The 17,586-nt window shown below is 34.7% G+C and overlaps 1 protein-coding gene across 1 annotated transcript; it reads right to left on the reverse strand.

Moving 5' to 3' along the window:
* Positions 1–16,017: 16,017 nt before the first annotated feature.
* Positions 16,018–17,586, reverse strand: LOC141696108 (uncharacterized). The gene is made up of 3 exons (XM_074500293.1): positions 17,451–17,586; positions 17,225–17,354; positions 16,018–16,738 (listed from the first exon to the last, which is right to left on the reverse strand). The coding sequence occupies exons 1-3, from the start codon at positions 17,584–17,586 to the stop codon at positions 16,018–16,020; spliced, it is 987 nt and encodes a 328-aa protein (XP_074356394.1).

The following is a 17,586-nucleotide window of genomic DNA, read 5'->3' on the forward strand; positions in this document are numbered from 1 at the left end:
GATCAATCGAGATTTTTTCAGCCTTAGGAGGCAAAAGATAAATTTTAGGATTACTCTTTATTGTAGATAACTATACTTCTCAAATTTCTTATTTTATCTTCTCAAATTTCTGAACGAACTCGGTTCTTTTACTAAGAAGTCGAGTTGAGTTTACTATCGAGCTAATTAAGCTGAGTTAAATAAGTCAAATATACTCAGAAGCGCATCAATTTGAAATTTAATATTTATTAAAAATATATATTTAAATTTATAACTGATAAAAATAAATTTATTAACTTAATTTAAATTATAAATGAGTTCAAACTCGAACCGAGTCGAGTTATCGAATTTCAAATCTAGTTTAATTGGATTCGATAAATAATTTACTGGACTTATTTAATCAACCAAATTAGTGTTCATTTGTTTATAAGTTCGAGCCGAAGTGAATTCAAATTAATGAAAGAAAGAGATCGGGCTGCTTGAGCTTAAATTACAGGGCTGCTTAAATTACAGCACGAGTCGCATTTTCTGTACGGACTTGTCGCATCCATGTATCATATATTCATATTATACGAATCAAACAACACTTATTAAAGAATGGCCGGAATAGTTAAGTACTTGGTCACAAAGATAATTAGCTAAACATTCAACGTCATCCCAGTGTAAATGAAACATTCAGCCATTATTTATGTCAGAAGTTCATCGAGTAGAAGACCATACCATAACCATGATGCTGATCAACCTGCTATGTATGTAAGTTTACTCGCAAGCATGACAACATGCTTGGGTAATTATTTTCTGATCATCTGCCAAAATAATTACTAAACTTGCCACTAAAGTTAAATTATTACAAAGACATTTTAATTCACGGGAAACGTTTTCCATGAGTTTCACATATACTTCGATTTAGAAGAAACTGTCAACTTAATATTTAAAAAAAAACTGTCAACTTATAGTATTAGCCGGGATATGTAAAATTTAAAATGTATAATGATCATAATTATTAAAATTGTCAGCACCATCTTTGGTCCTTCTACGCATTCCAGTTCTGTTTACATTTTTTAAAAATTGGAACTAATCATTTGAAATGCCATTTTATAATTTATCAGGTAATTTTTCAAAAATTAAATAAGTTATCGACAATTTAATAAATCGGTCAAATATTATCAATGATTTTTAAAAAGTGGACTGATTTTTATAACAGATATTCTAGTCCACTGTTAAATTTTTAAATGCCGAATATGTGATTGGGCACCTTTTTATATTGCTTTATAATGTACACTTGTAAGTCTAAATATATACGCCCATTTTTAACTTATAAATTGTTAGATAATATTTGTTGGGTATAGATCATGTTGGTCTTTCTTCCTTTGTTTAACCCCTTAAAATTTTTGAACTGATTTATCATTTAACATAATATTAGAGCTCCTTTTAGATAGGGTCTCAATTTTTTTTAAATTATTTAGACCTTTCCTGGTGCAAACTCTTAACACTTGACAAATATGAGAGTAGAAGTTGTTCGTTTAAGTTGTAAAGTTGGCCTTGATTAGTAAACATTTTTCATTTTATGTGTATGTATAGGTAATGTACATACAGGAAGAACAAGGCAACGTTTGTTCCATGCACTATTGGAATCAATATAGGTAAAGCCAGGACAACACTTGCTTACCTAAGCCACTAATGGCATAAACAATGGTCAACTCTTTTTGGGACCAAGAAAGTTTGTATATATGAATAATTACAATGATTGTGCATATATTTTGAGTGAAACAACAAAGGTCAATCATGCAAATCTGTATTTAAATGGGCCATCAGAGCTAGCTGTCCGTGAAAGACGTTCAATTTCAAAATCTTCTTAAGCACTTTTCACCTAAGAATTATAATATGGATGATATGCATGGACATTAACAAGTTGAGTCCTTCAACTATAAAATAATTAATTATAGAAAGGAGATATGATTTTACGATAACTGTTTGTGAGGAAAACTGAGATATTATGATTAATCATATATGCAAATGTTATTTTAATGACAGTGCCACCCACATCAAATCCAAAACTGCTGTCATTATCTTGTAATTATAATAATACCAAGACTTCAATCTTAGACATTTTTGATAGTGAGAGATTCGGGAGGCAAAATTAAACTATCTGTTTATATCCTCAACATATATTATTAGCAACTGCACCAATAAAAGAAACTGGTGTTGAACTATATATGTCTTACCTTTACTTAATACTAACAACATTAGTCAACAATTAGGAGCTTGCATTTACATGCACATTTGACAAAATCATTATAATGTACTGTCATTTTGTTTATTCTCCTTTCTGATCCCTCTCAGCTTTGTCTTCAACTTCTGTTTATCAATTCAAATTCAGACTTCTGATATTGGATATAGGTGGAGTTTTCAAATATTGTCAAAAATAAATCTGTGTGTGTTGATATTTTAATTCAAATATGCATGAATACTTTATGCTGAACTACATTGCAGTCAAAATGATCTAGAATGAGGACTAATTCCTGTTGGAGTTTTTAATCTAAACATACTTAGTATTTTTAATTAGCTATATTTTAGTTATTATCGTCAATCTGTCCTGGTAACATGGCAGCAGAGTCATTTTAGGAGATTTGATTTGGTATTAAATGTGTGGAGTGAAATAAGGAGTCTGTTAGCTGTAGTGTGCGAGATTTTAGCATCCATTTAGGACTAAGACTCGCTTATACATTTTGCATTGCATCTTGTTTTTTCTATATAAAAAATAAATAAAAGTTCTGCAGTTTTTCTCTATCACATAGTTTGTTCATCTCTCAAGTATATCTTATTTGTATTAAAAGGCTGTTTTTGCTGGTCAGATTCATCACGTGGTATCAGAGCAGTAGAACCTGGAGACACCTGCTGTTGTTGCTGGAATGGAGCCTACGACCAAACAGAAGGAGAGTTCGTTCGGATTATGTTACCCGATGTTAACAATGACCAACTATGCAGCCTGGGCACTCAAAATGAAAGTGTTCATGCAAGCCCATGGTGTGTGGAAAGCCATTGAACCCAAGGTGACTAAAGATGAAAAAGAGACTATTGAAGAAAAGGATGATAAGCGCGCTTTAGCAATTATTTATCAGGAAATTTCAGAAGAACAACTTATGTCTATAGCTGAGAAGGGGACAGCGAAGGAGGCATGGGACGCTCTAAAAACTTTAAGCTTAGGAGCAGACAAGGTCAAGGCAGCACGTGCACAGACTCTCAAGAGTGAATTTGAGGCCCTGAAAATGAAGGAAACAGAATCATTAGATGATTTTTACATGAGGTTAAATAGCTTGGTGACAAACATAAGATCATTGGGAGAGAAGATGAATGAAGCGTATGTTGTGAAGAAGCTGCTGAGGGCTGTTCCTTCCAAGTTTTTACAAATTACTTCTGTAATAGAGCAATTTGGGAACTTGGAGGAGATGTCACTAGAAGAGGTCGTGGGGTCACTCAAGGCACATGAAGAGAGGCTTCGTGGTCAGCCTGAAATGAACCAGGGACAACTTTTGTTGACAGAAGAGGATTGGAAAAAGAAAGAGAGAGCCGATGGTCAATTGTTGATGACACGAGAGGAGTGGTTGAAGAAAACCAACAAGGAGGGCGCTCGACGGAACATTGAGTTTAGGGGAAATCGAGGAAGTAGAGATCGAGCACTACAAGGAAAACAAGCTTCAACAACGGTTTATGTCCGTTGTCTGATACCCTATTTTTCCGTTGACTATTGAGCCGCCGTCTGTTAGTTGGATCAGACAACGGCTAAAATCCATTGTCTGAGATTATACAGACAATGATTATGGATTAAGCCCGTTGTATTACATCCAGAAAAGACAACATTTTTTGCTTGTTTTCGTCGTAACAAGCGACATTACTCAAGGGTTTTCATAAACTCAGAAAACCGTTGTGTAAGGTATAACATTAAAACCAATCCTACAACACTTATTATTGTATAAACGTTGTTGTGTATTCACATAGATAACAAAAATGAAATTGAGCTCGTAGAACTCTTGTAATAAATTTCTACACACAACAGTTTTGGATTTTAATGTATGGCATGATCAGATACATACAACTGTTTATTTGTCCAAACATATTGCATGAATACCTTTGATACAATATCTTTGATACAATGGTTTACTAGTGTTGTGAGAGTTAATTTTGCACCAAAGTTTTATGTTCGAAAGCATTGTTTTAGTATTAAAGACATGATATTTTAATGAAGCTTGGCTGTTAAAAGTGTTGTCTTACTCAAAATATAACAAGTAATCAAATGAAGGTAACTTTACAAATCTGAACAAATACAATAGCCAATTGAACAAAGAAGGAAAGAAAAGAGACCAGCGTATATGCATAAAAATTACTACACATCATCTTGAATAAATATAATTTCAGCTTTGGAAGAAGCTCTTCAAAATCGCAGCAATTCTATTACCACGTTCAATTTTCCGTAGGAAACATATATCCTAGGTAAAACGCTCATCACCCAAGCACTGGAGAATTTTTAAGCAAAAATTTGAGGAATTCCATCTCATGTGGCACACCGGATAAATCTGAAATCTTCACCATTTTACGATTTTTTAATGTGCAACCAGTAGGGCAATCTGTCTCCCAAAAATTTATATCAGTTGCCTTTGATGCAGCGATTGCATTCGATGAACTGTACATAATTGAAAGGGATATAACATAATTATAAGCAATTAAATAAACAAGCACAAAGAGGTTGAATAACATTAGAGTTTAACTTACTGAAATTTGAAGTTCTTTTAAGTTTGGAGAGCTCAAAATCAAGCGAAGAACAACCAATATTCCTTTTACGTCTTCAAAGCTTACTTGATACAGTTGAATTAGCTTCAGATGGTCATAAGTTAATGGAACTTTCCCGAGTTCATATCCTATACTCATATACTGAACAAAGAGGGTAAACAAAAACAATGGTGAGTGTACAATAACATGTTCCCAATCTAATAAATCCAAAAGAAACTTTAATCAGCTTACCTTTGTAAAGTAGATTTTCCCAGTGACATTCTCAAGACATGGTACACCACCAAGAAACTTGTCAAAGTTGCAACCTGAACTTTTCTCAAAGGGCTCTGTCTTATCTCCAGTCATGTACATAGCAACAGAAACAACAGTTAGAAGGTGAACACAATGAGTGCCCCAAAACTTAAGGATTAGCCGGCAGTTGAGCATACAGGAATGTTACTGAGTGTCCACACATGCCATCATGTTGCTGTTATCATATTATCACCTCCTGTGCTTCTGCTACTTGTATTTAATTATTTAACACCACTCAAATTCAGCTCTTAATTTATGATTACCTCATTAAACTTGGTTAAGTATAGTTGTTCAGACTTTTAGCCTATAGTTGACAAATTGTAACTTCCAAAAACTGCATGACTACTGGGATTGCATCTTCTATAATTTATACACAATATAAAACAATGGTCAAAACAATTCTCTGTGCTCAAATTTTGAACATTCTGTAAATTGGTAGTGTTATGACCCACTTTTTGCAACAAGATACAACGAAAACATTAAGACATAACGGGATAAGAAACTGGTCGACGGGATGAAACTGGACGATGGTGAAGTGGACATGAACAACTCTAGCAGTTAGAGGATAAGCACGAAGACTTACACCTGTAACAACCACGATTCTGTAAAGTGGTAGTGTTATCATCTAAGGATATTTTCGCATCACCAATCTCTCGTGTTCTTTTTAATTTCATTGCTATTTCGTTATTGTTTAGTTAAGAATATAATCAACCAAACCTTAGCCTTTAACCTATAAATTTTGATTAAAATCTCACTTGCCTTTTAAATTGTATAAGGACCCAATGGAAATAGAAGAAATAGTTCAAGCAGTCCTTTTGCTTGAAGTAGTTCTGCAAAGGTCTGTCTAACAATTCAACAAGCCTCAACCATAAACAATATTACATTAACATTTATTCATCTTTTAAAATCATAACCAATAGCTTAAATTGAATATTGAGAACCAAAAGTTCAAAGGCTATATGTCTAGGCGGGATGACTGAAACAGAAGTTTAAGATAATAGTGATGAACTTACGGGTTATGGCAATCAGTAGTGTCCTCGTTTACAAGAAGACTCCATTTCGTCCTTCCACAGCCACTGCACCCAAAATGCTTCACCTACATAACTTTATGCCCCAACATAAATTAAAACTCAATCCTCAACTGAAGCCCCAAACTAATAAAAGAATCATACCTAAAAATTGAATTACAAAAGGAAGAATAGAAAATAGAAAACAGACCCAAACCGAAGAAAAGTACACATACATCCAGATGTGTGTGATGCCTAGAGATATATACACTTACATCTATCTGGGCGTGTATGAAGTGTATTGGTTCTGGTTGTAAGATTGAGAGAGGGAGATAGAGGGGGAGAGATGGAGAGAAAGAGAGAGTTCGATCTGTTTATGATGTGAGATTGAATAGCGGCTGGTATGATGTTTAGGGATTAAGAAAAAAGGGGGAAACCAAAATCTGAGAAGGGGGAAATGAAATATTGGACGGTGGAGGGAAACAAATATCAGTCTTGATTGAGTAAAAATATATCAAATTTACAAGTAACTACATTCAAATAATAATCTTGTAAATCGAAAAAATCATTTTAAAAATTAATCCTGTAAATCGGGAACGAGTCTCGTTGTCAGGAGGGGTACTTTTACCCGATTTTTCTAATCCTGGCATGCAAAATGAATTTCAAATTTTTTAATAATTTTTTCTTATGACTAAAATCGATATATCTTAACATCCGTATGGTTGGATCGTCGAAAAATCGTTTTTAAAAAATTAATCCTGTAAATCGTGAACGAGTCTCGTTGTCGGGAGGGGTACTTTTACCAGATTTTTCTAATCCTCACATGCAAAATGAATTTCAAATTTTTCAATAATTTTTTCTTATGACTAAAATCGATATATCCTAACATCCGTACGGTTCAATCGTCAAAAAAATCATTTGAATAATTAATCTTGTAAATCGGGAACGAGTCTCGTTATCGGGAGGGGTACTTTTACTGGATTTTTCTAATCCTGACGTGCAAGACGAATTTCAAATTTTTTAATAATTTTTTTATATGACTAAAATTGATATATCCTAACATCTGTACGGTTGGATCGTCGAAAAAATCATTTGAAAAATTAATCATGTAAATCGGGAACGAGTCTCGTTGTCCGGAGGGGTACTTCTACCCGATTTTTCTAATCCTCGCATGCAAAATGAATTTCAAAATTTTTAATAATTTTTTCTTATGACTAAAATCGATATATCTTAACATCCGTATGGTTGGATCGTCGAAAAATCATTTTTAAAAAATTAATCCTGTAAATCGTGAACGAGTCTCGTTGTCGGGAGGGGTACTTTTACCAGATTTTTCTAATCCTGACATGCAAGATGAATTTCAAATTATTTAATAATTTTTTCTTATGACTAAAATTGATATATCCTAACATCCGTACGGTTGGATCGTCAAAAAAATCATTTGAAAAATTAATCTTGTAAATTGGGAACGAGTCTCGTTGTCGGGAGGGGTACTTTTACTGGATTTTTCTAATCATGATGTGCAAGATGAATTTCAAAGTTTTTAATAATTTTTTCTTATGACTAAAATTGATATATCTTAACATCCGTACGGTTGGATCGTCGAAAAAATCATTTTAAAAATTAATCTTGTAAATCGGGAACAAGTCTCGTTGTCGTGAGGGGTACTTTTACCTGATTTTTCTAATCCTGACATGCAAGATGAATTTCAAATTTTTTAATAATTTTTTCTTATGACTAAAATTGATATATCCTAACATCCGTACGGTTGGATTGTCAAAAAAATTATTTGAAAAATTAATCTTGTAAATTGGGAACGAGTCTCGTTGTCGGGAGAGGTACTTTTACTGGATTTTTCTAATCATGATGTGCAAGATAAATTTCAAATTTTTTAATAATTTTTTTATATGACTAAAATTGATATATCTTAACATCCGTACGGTTGGATCGTCGAAAAAAATCATTTTAAAAATTAATCTTGTAAATCGGGAACGAGTCTCGTTGTCAGGAGGGGTACTTTTACTGAATTTTTCTAATCGTGACATGCAAGATGAATTTCAAATTTTTTAATAATTTTTTCTTATGACTAAAATCGATATATCCTAACATCCGTACGGTTGGATCGTCGAAAAATCATTTTAAAAAATTAATCCTGTAAATCGGGAACGAGTCTCGTTGTCGGGAGGGGTACTTTTACCAGATTTTTCTAATCCTGGCATGCAAAATGAATTTCAAATTTTTTAATAATTTTTTTTATGACTAAAATCGATATATCCTAACATCCGTACGGTTGGATCGTCGAAAAATCATTTTAAAAAATTAATCCTTTAAATCGGGAACGAGTCTCGTTGTCGGGAGGGGTACTTTTACCAGATTTTCTAATCCTGGCATGCAAAATGAATTTCAAATTTTTTAATAATTTTTTCGTATGACTAAAATCGATATATCCTAACATCCGTACGGTTGGATCGTCGAAAAATCATTTTAAAAAATTAATCCTGTAAATCGGGAACGAGTCTCGTTGTCGGGAGGGGTAGTTTTACCAGATTTTTCTAATCCTGGCATGCAAAATGAATTTCAAATTTTTTAATAATTTGTTCTTATGACTAAAATCGATATATCTTAACATCCGTACGGTTGGATCATCGAAAAATCATTTTAAAAAATTAATCCTGTAAATCGGGAACGAGTCTCGTTGTCGGGAGGGGTACTTTTACCAGATTTTTCTAATCCTGACATTCGAGATGAATTTCAAATTTTTTAATATTTTTTTCATGTGACTAAAATGAGTATTTCTTAACATCCGTACGGTTGGATCCTCTAAAAAATCATTAAAAAAATTTATCTTTTTCATCAGGTATGAAAAAAATCTAGTACGAGGCAACACCCAACGGTTTTTTATGAAAAAGTCTTGTTTGAAATAAATTGTGACAACAGGGTTTTTGATAAAAACCGTTGTCTTAGATGATCAACTTTTTTAAATCTTACGGCTGATATTAAATCTACTTTTAATCAACGGCTCTAATTACACCAACTCAACAATCCAAGTGAATGTTTTTTCCCCAATCACATGGTGCCACCTCATCACAAGCAACACTTCAGAAATTTCAAGAATCAGACTTACAGACAACGGTTTTTATGAAAAAAGGTTGTCTTAGATGAACATTGACAACATTTATTTGAACAAAAGCTGTTGTGTAAGCGTAGCAGCGTTTTTTAATCTAATGGCTGATATTAAATATACATTCAATCAACTGCTCTTATTACACCAACTCAGCAATCCAAGTGAATGTTTTTTCACCAATCACATGGTGCAACCTCATCACAAACAAGTGTGAAAAAATCTTTTAAAAAATTTATCTTGTTCATCGGGAACGAATCCCGTGTTGGGAAGAGGTGCTTTTACCAGATTTTTCTAATCCTGACATTCGAGATGAATTTGAAATTTTTTAATACTTTTTTCATGTGACTAAAATAAGTATATCTAACATCCGTACGGTTGGATCGTTGAAAAAATCATTTAAAAAAATTATCTTGTTCATCGGGAAAGAATTTCATGTTGGGAAGTAGTGCTTTTACCAGATTTTTCTAAACCTGACATTCGAGATGAATTTGAAATTTTTTAATACTTTTTTCATGTGACTAAAATAAGTATATTTTCACATCCGTACGGTTGGATCGTCAAAAAAATCATTTAAAAAATTTATCTTGTTTATCGGGAACGAATCCCGTGTTGGGAAGTAGTGCTTTTACCAGATTTTTCTAATCTTGACATTCGAGATGAATTTGAAATTTTTTAATTCTTTTTTCATGTGACTAAAATAAGTATTTCTTAACATCCGTACGGTTGGATCATCTAAAAAATAATTTTAAAAAATTATCTCTTTTATCGGGTATGGAAAAAAATCTAGTATGAGGCAACATCCAACGGTTTTCTATGAAAAAGTCTTGTCTGAAATAAATAGTGACACCAGTTTTTTTGAAAAAAAACCGTTGTTTTAGATGATCAACTTTTTTAAATCCTACGGCTGATATTAAATCTACTTTTAATCAACGGCTCTAATTACACCAACTCAACAATCCAAGTGAATGTTTTTTCACCAATCACATGGTGCCACCTCATCACAAGCAATGCTTCAGAAATTTCAAGAATCAGACTTACAGACAACGATTTTCTATGAAAAAAGGTTGTCTTAGATGAACATTGACAACATTTATTTGAACAAAAGCTGTTGTGTAAGCGTAGCAGCGTTTTTTAATCTAATGGCTGATATTAAATATACTTTCAATCAACTGCTCTTATTACACCAACTCAGCAATCCAAGTGAATGTTTTTTCACCAATCACATGGTGCCACCTCATCTCCTCTTAATGATACCAGCTCACCAGTACAAGTGACAATGGTTTTATGAGCAAAACGCTTGTGTGATGTCGTGACATACAACAGAATAAAAACACTTGTATGTCAAGTGATATTTAGACAACACAATGGAAGTACGTTGTTTGATTCCAGCTTAACTAATCCATTGAGAAAACACTTGTCTCATTCCAACAACAGTGTTTCACAACGTTGTCTCCATTACTTTCAGACAATGCAAAATTAAACTGTTGTACAAACTACCTCATTTGCACAATATATCTTTAGAAAGGCTTGTCTGTGTCGATTACCTAGACAATAGTTTTTAAAGCATTGTAGGAAAGATGAAATCTTTTTATTTAAACAACACCTTATCTCATAAAACGGTTGTCTGATACGATATGCTAGACAACAGTTTTAAACCTATTGTAGTAAAGGGATTCACACAACACCCGTTTTCAGGTTTTTAAAAAACTGTTGTGTAAAATTTCTGGGCAACACTTTTTTGGTCAAGCGTTGTCTGATGGGTGTTGTCTGATGGCATTTTTCTTGTAGTGGAGGCAAACTAAGGTGCTTTAATTGCCAGACCTACGGTCACTTTGCGTATGAGTGCCGTAAGCCTCGAAGAGATGTGAGAGATGTACAGAAAGAAAGTAATATGTCCAAGATTGAAGAAGAAGAGCCTGCACTTTTGTTGGCAAAGTGTGGAAGTTTTGAAGACAAAGTGGTTATACTCAATGAAGAGAGAATGACACCAGAGTTTAGGAGGACGGATGAACAGCGAGAGTCACAAGTCTGGTACCTCGACAATGGTGCTAGCAACCATATGACAGGATAACGGGGAATGTTTAGAGATCTTGATGAAAGCATGACAGGATTAGTGAAATTTGGAGACGGCTCTACAGTTGACATAAAAGGAAAGGGAACAGTGGTGTTTAAATGTAAAAATGGCGAAGAGAAATTACTCCGAGATGTCTACTTTATTCCAATGCTACGCAACGACATAGTGAGTTTGGGTCAGACAGACGGAAATAAAGTGATTCTCGAAGGAGAATATTTGTGGGTCTATGATGAAATAGGAAGATTGTTGATGCGTGTGAGAAGGTCTCCAAATAGGCTGTACAAGATAAGTTTGGAAGAGAGTGCACCAATGTGTTTACTAACTAAAGCTGAAGAAACAACTTGGTTGTGGCATACAACAATGGGACATGTGAACTTTCAGGTGCTAACACGTATGTCAAAGGGAAAAATGGCGTATGGTTTACCAGATCTCGTGCAACCGAAGAAAACATGTGAAGGGTGCCTAATGTCAAAGCAGGCAAGAAAGCCATTTCCAAGTCAGACTGATTCTCACTCTAAAAAACCATTGGAGCTGATACACGGGGACATATGTGGGCCAATTTCACCTCCAATACCGGCTGGTAATCGGTATTTTCTTCTGCTAGTTGATGATTTTACACGGAAAATGTGGGTTTATATGTTGAAAGAAAAGAATGAGGCTTTCGAATCTTTTAAAAAATTTAAAGGTTTTGTTGAGAAAGAAGTGAATGGTGAAATTAAGGTACTTAGGACCGATAGAGGGGGGGGGAATTCTGTTCGCGTGAGTTTATAAACTATTGTGAAAAGGCTGGTATAGTGAGACACTTTACCGCTCCATACACCCCACAACAAAATGGGGTGGTAGAGCGTCGGAACCGAATAGTGGTGGCAATGACCAGGAGCTTGTTGAAGGGTACGAAAATGCCTGCATATATGTGGGGAGAGGCGGTCCGCCAATCTGTTTATTTACTCAACCGTCTGCCCACGAGAGCTTTATCAGATATGACACCCTATGAAGCTTGGAGAGGTAAAAAACCTGATCTCAAACATATTCGTTTATTCGGTTGTGTGGCATATATGAAAGTTCCCCAGGTACATGTCAAAAAACTGGATGATAGGAGCATGACAGTCGTTTATTTGGGAAAAGAGCCTGGAACTAAAGCAAGTCGGTTGTATGATCCAGTTGGTGGGCGTTTACATGTAAGTAGAGATGTGATTTATCAAGAAGACAAAGTCTGGCCATGGAATGAACAGGGTGCACAAGGTGGTGAAGTAACATTCCCAAGTTCGTATATTACTGTGACAACTGTTGATGGAGAAAATGAAAGTACAGAAAATATAACAGATTCAGTTGATGAAACAAATACTCCAGTGCACACAGAAGCCTACACTCCAGTGCACACGCCTGTGTCGAGTCAACAAAGTTCGTTTGGAAACGTGTCTACGGATGGAGAAAACTCAAGTCCAACACTGTCAGATGCAAGCAGTGAACCAAGAAAATTTAGGTTGTTGGATGATATCTACAATGAAACTGAGGAGGTTGAAATTGACGAGGAGATGCTTATGTTGTCAGTAGAAGAACCAACTTCATATAGCCAGGCTGCTAAAGAGAAAGAATGGAGAGACGCCATGAAAACAGAGTTGAATTCGATCGAGAAAAATAAAACATGGGTGTTAAGTGATTTACCACAAGGTCACAAAGCTATAGGGATGAAGTGGGTCTATAAAATAAAGAAAGACATGGATGGCAACGTAATCAAGCATAAAGCTCGATTGGTAGCTAGGGGTTATGTTCAACAACAAGGGATTGATTATGAGGAGGTCTTTGCCCCTGTTACGAGAATGGAAACAGTGCGTTTAATTTTGGCTTTGGTAGCGAAATATGGATGGGAAGTGCATCATATGGACGTTAAATCAACTTTCTTGAATAGAGAGATACAAGAAGAGGTGTACGTGCTGTAACCTGAAGGGTATGAAAAGGAGAATCAGAAACAAAAGGTTTATCGATTGCTAAAAGCTTTATATGGGCTCAAACAGGCGCCACGGGCCTGGTATGCACGCTTGAAGAAGTGTTTGGAGGGCTTGGGCTTTGAAAAATGCTCATACGAGCATGCAGTATATACTAAAAGGGAAGGTCACAAATTTCTGATAATTGGGGTATATGTAGATGACCTGTTAATCACAGGTTCAACTGTCAAAAACATTCAGAAGTTCAAGGAGCAAATGTTGCTAGATTTTGACATGAGTGATTTAGGAAAACTCTCATATTATCTTGGAATTGAAGTAGAACAGAGGCGGGGGATCATAGAGTTACGACAGACTGGATACGCTAAACGACTGTTGGAAAAGGCTGGGATGCTGAGCTGCAATCCAACACGCCATCCAATGGAGGCTAAGGTTCAATTGAGCAGAGATACAACTGGGAAGGCTGTTGATTCAACGATGTTTAAAAGTCTGGTAGGAGGTCTCAGGTACTTGGCACACACGAGACCAGACATATCCTACGTAGTGGGAATGGTGAGTCGGTTCATGGAACGGCCAACAGTGCAACATTTAAATGCAGTTAAGCAAATTCTGCGATACATAAGTGGCACACTGGAGTTTGGTCTAACTTATGCAGAAAACTCAGGGAATCATATGTTGTGTGGATACTCAGACAGCGATCTTGGAGGAAATATAGATGATCGGAAGAGTACGGGTGGCATGGTTTTTTACTTGAGTGAAAGTTTAATAACCTAGATGTCTCAGAAGCAACGATGCGTTGCACTCTCATCGTGTGAGGCGGAGTTTATGGCTGCCACGTCTGCAGCTTGTCAAGAAATATGGCTCAAAAATCTATTAAGCAAGATCATAGATGTAAATGTTGGTCCCGTGGTACTTTATGTTGATAATCGATCAGCAATAGATCTAGCCAAAAATCCGGTGTTTCACGGAAGGAGTAAGCACATAGAATTGTGAATTCACTTTATCAAGGAATGTGTGGAGAAGGAACTGATTGTCATTCGATATGTTGAAACCGGAGAACAACGAGCAGATATTTTGACCAAAGCATTGACGACTGCACGATTTGAGAAGATGAGGGAGCTGCTAGGAGTGAAGAAGTTAAAATAATATGTTTAGATTAAGGGGGGGGAATGTTGGAGTTTTTAATCTAAACATAGTTAGTATTTTTAATTAGCTACATTTTAGTCATTATCGTCAATCTGTCCTGGTAATATGGCAGCAGAGTCATTTTAGGAGATTTGATTTGGTATCAAATGTGTGGAGTGAAATAAGGAGTCTGTTAGCTGTAGTTTGCGAGATTTTAGCATCCATTTAGGACTAAAACTCGCTTATATATTTTGCATTGCATCTTGTTTTCTCTATATAAAAAATATATAAAAGTTCCGCAGTTTTTCTCTATCACATAGTTTGTTCATCTCTCAAGTATATCTTATTTGTATTAAAAGGCTTTTTTGCTGTCACATTCATCAATTCCTAATTTGCTAATACAATTTTTTTTTGCTAATACTCTCGAATCTCACTATATAATTTAATCAGGGGATTACGTTACATTTGAGTTGAGAGTTCCCTTTCATGATACACTAATTTGTTTGTGGCGATTGTTGATGAGAAAAATTGTTTTTGTCATTTTTTTCAAAAAATTTACTCGATTTCTTCATAAAAAATTGAAATTTGATGATGTTTCCCAAAATTTATTCAGTAACTCCTTTAAAAAACTCTACATGAGTATAATTTTACCTGTGCATGTTGATCCTTATATGGAAAAAGGAAGAATTAGAAAAAACTACTTTTTGTGGTAGATGAAATCCCACTTTCTTGTTTCATATGTGGTAGATGAGTATAAAATTTTATGTACTTAAAACAACTAATATTTACATGAAGTGTCATATGTTTGATAAATTCACACTGTAGAATATATATCTGATACAAGTATATTATTGCTTAAGCAAATGACGATTCCTCATCTCCCGACTCTAATGGCTTTGGGTATAGGATGGAACTTTGTGACCAAGCTATTAAACTTCCCCATTAAAAATTAATAGTGTAATTAACTATTGTTTTATTTAGTAAGATTACTGATGTAGGCTACCTCAGATTGCCTCTTTTTATTCTTTTTCTAGAATGTAGAGTGCCTCCCAATCTAGTAGTAGTACTTGGCAAGGTATTTTATTAGGCCAAACTACCTTACCTAAACATGACTTCTACTTAAAACTATACAAGCAAAGTAACATGCTACATATATTACATGCACAAGCCTCTGTCTAGTCTGTGATCATCCATACAAATATCTGGAACAGATGTAACAAACAATGTAACTAAACAGTGTCTAGTTAAAATAGCCAGGAATGTTGTATATGACTGTAGTCTACTACTGTAGTAGTTATTCATCATGTGATATGTTTTAGAGTCCTTGAATCTTAAATGGGTAATAACCGTACAAAAAACAAAAGAACCAAAAAGAAAGAAAATGGCACAAAAAGAAAGCACTTTCCATGTACTGTCAAATACTAAAACAAGTTTTTCCCCCTTTCATTCATTCAGTCTGCAATTAAGTCAGAAATACACAAAATCCCATAAAGAAACCTCTCTAATAAATACTGCTAACATAGTCTTATAATAACTATAGTAATATATAAGTACTTAATAAATTTCAGTGAGTACTTTACTGCCTGCAGTTTCAGTGCACCACACCATACCTCTTATGTCCCTTCAAATCTTTCTGATTTTCACTATCAGTCAGTACCACTTTCCTTCCTGCCTTTGCTTCTCCTTTCAGTACTTAGGGTAGTACATTTCTTCTCTCTCATAATTCTTCTTCTTTCCATCTTCCAACCCTAAGTAGCTTATATTATTAATATTGTTGCTAATCACTGGCTTAATCTCCTCAAAATTATCATAAGACTGCATTATTGGAGATGCATTAATAATACCACCCATGATTCCATAATCAAGTTGCATCCCAGAGTTAAAATTGGTTTCGAAACCAGCCCCAGTGTTTGATGATGATGAGTAAGTTTGTGGCTGCCCTGTGACCATATTATGATCTTGAGTGATCTGACTCATGAAACTCCCTCCTGATGATCCAGAACTCAATGCTTGGTGATGATCAGCAACAGCATTTCCATAAGTGAGCCCGAAACTGCGGTGTTCAGTCATAAGTGGGTTGTAGTGAACAAAAGACTGATGATAAGAAGTGCTAATGGGAAGTGTCTGAGGAGGATTAATGTGAGGGAGAGATAATGTATCCATATTCATTGCTGAACTATAATAATCTTTGTATAACAAAGATGATAAATTTTGATAATACTGCTGGTTATGAAATTGTGAAGCTTGGAAAATCTGTGAAGGAGGATTTAGAATATTCATGTTCATATTGATGTTGATGTTGTTATTTGTGACAGCAGCCATGTATTTTTTCTTTAGCTTAGTGTTCCAGTAGTTCTTGATATCATTATCAGTCCTTCCTGGAAGATGAGCTGCTATAACTGACCATCTACAAAAAGAAAAAGAAAGAAAAAGGATTGTAATTTACTTTGAATATTAATGTAAGACAGCTATTAGTTGTAGTTGTTGGTTGATTTAATTACATCTAGTTAAATTGATCACTTAGCATGCATGCACTAGAACCATAATTATCTAAAGATAGAAATAAAGAACCTTAGAAAAACTCAAAAACAAACAAAATAATGATGTATTGGAGTTAATTAACATCTCATAAAGACTTCATTTTTCATTGACTTGCCTTCTTCTTCTTCTTCTTCTTTTTTTTTGCTTGTTAAGTTAAGCATCTTTCTTAATCGGTTAGAATTTCACAGATGTTAAACATGGAATGAAAGTGTGATGGAAAGACATAAAAAATTGTGTATATGTTTGTGTATCATCTGATTAACATTGTACTACCAGTTGCGGAAATACACATATAAATGTACATATAGAGAATATAGGTATCTGTATCACTGTATGTGGAAGAGGGGCTTACTTAGTTCGGATTTGATCATACAATCTGCAAATGATTCTATCTTCTTCATCAGAAAAGTCACCATGCTTGATGTTTGGCCTTAGATAATTCAGCCATCTTAGTCTACAACTCTTTCCACATCTCCTTAGACCTGATCCATGAAACATGTCAACACAATTAAACTAACTGATCAGATTTAGGCCAAATAATAATAATTAATTAGCAAATTATTGATATGCTTACTAACCAGCTTTCTGAGGGAGAGCAATCCAATTGCCACCAGTACCATACTTCTCTATGAAATCTTTAAGCTTTGCATCTTCTTCAGGTGACCATGGCCCTTTTTTCACGTTTGCTTTGTCACAACATGGAGTCCTTCCCAT

Source organism: Apium graveolens, chromosome 11 (assembly GCF_009905375.1).
Source record: "Apium graveolens cultivar Ventura chromosome 11, ASM990537v1, whole genome shotgun sequence".
NCBI classification, from domain to species: Eukaryota; Viridiplantae; Streptophyta; class Magnoliopsida; order Apiales; family Apiaceae; genus Apium; species Apium graveolens.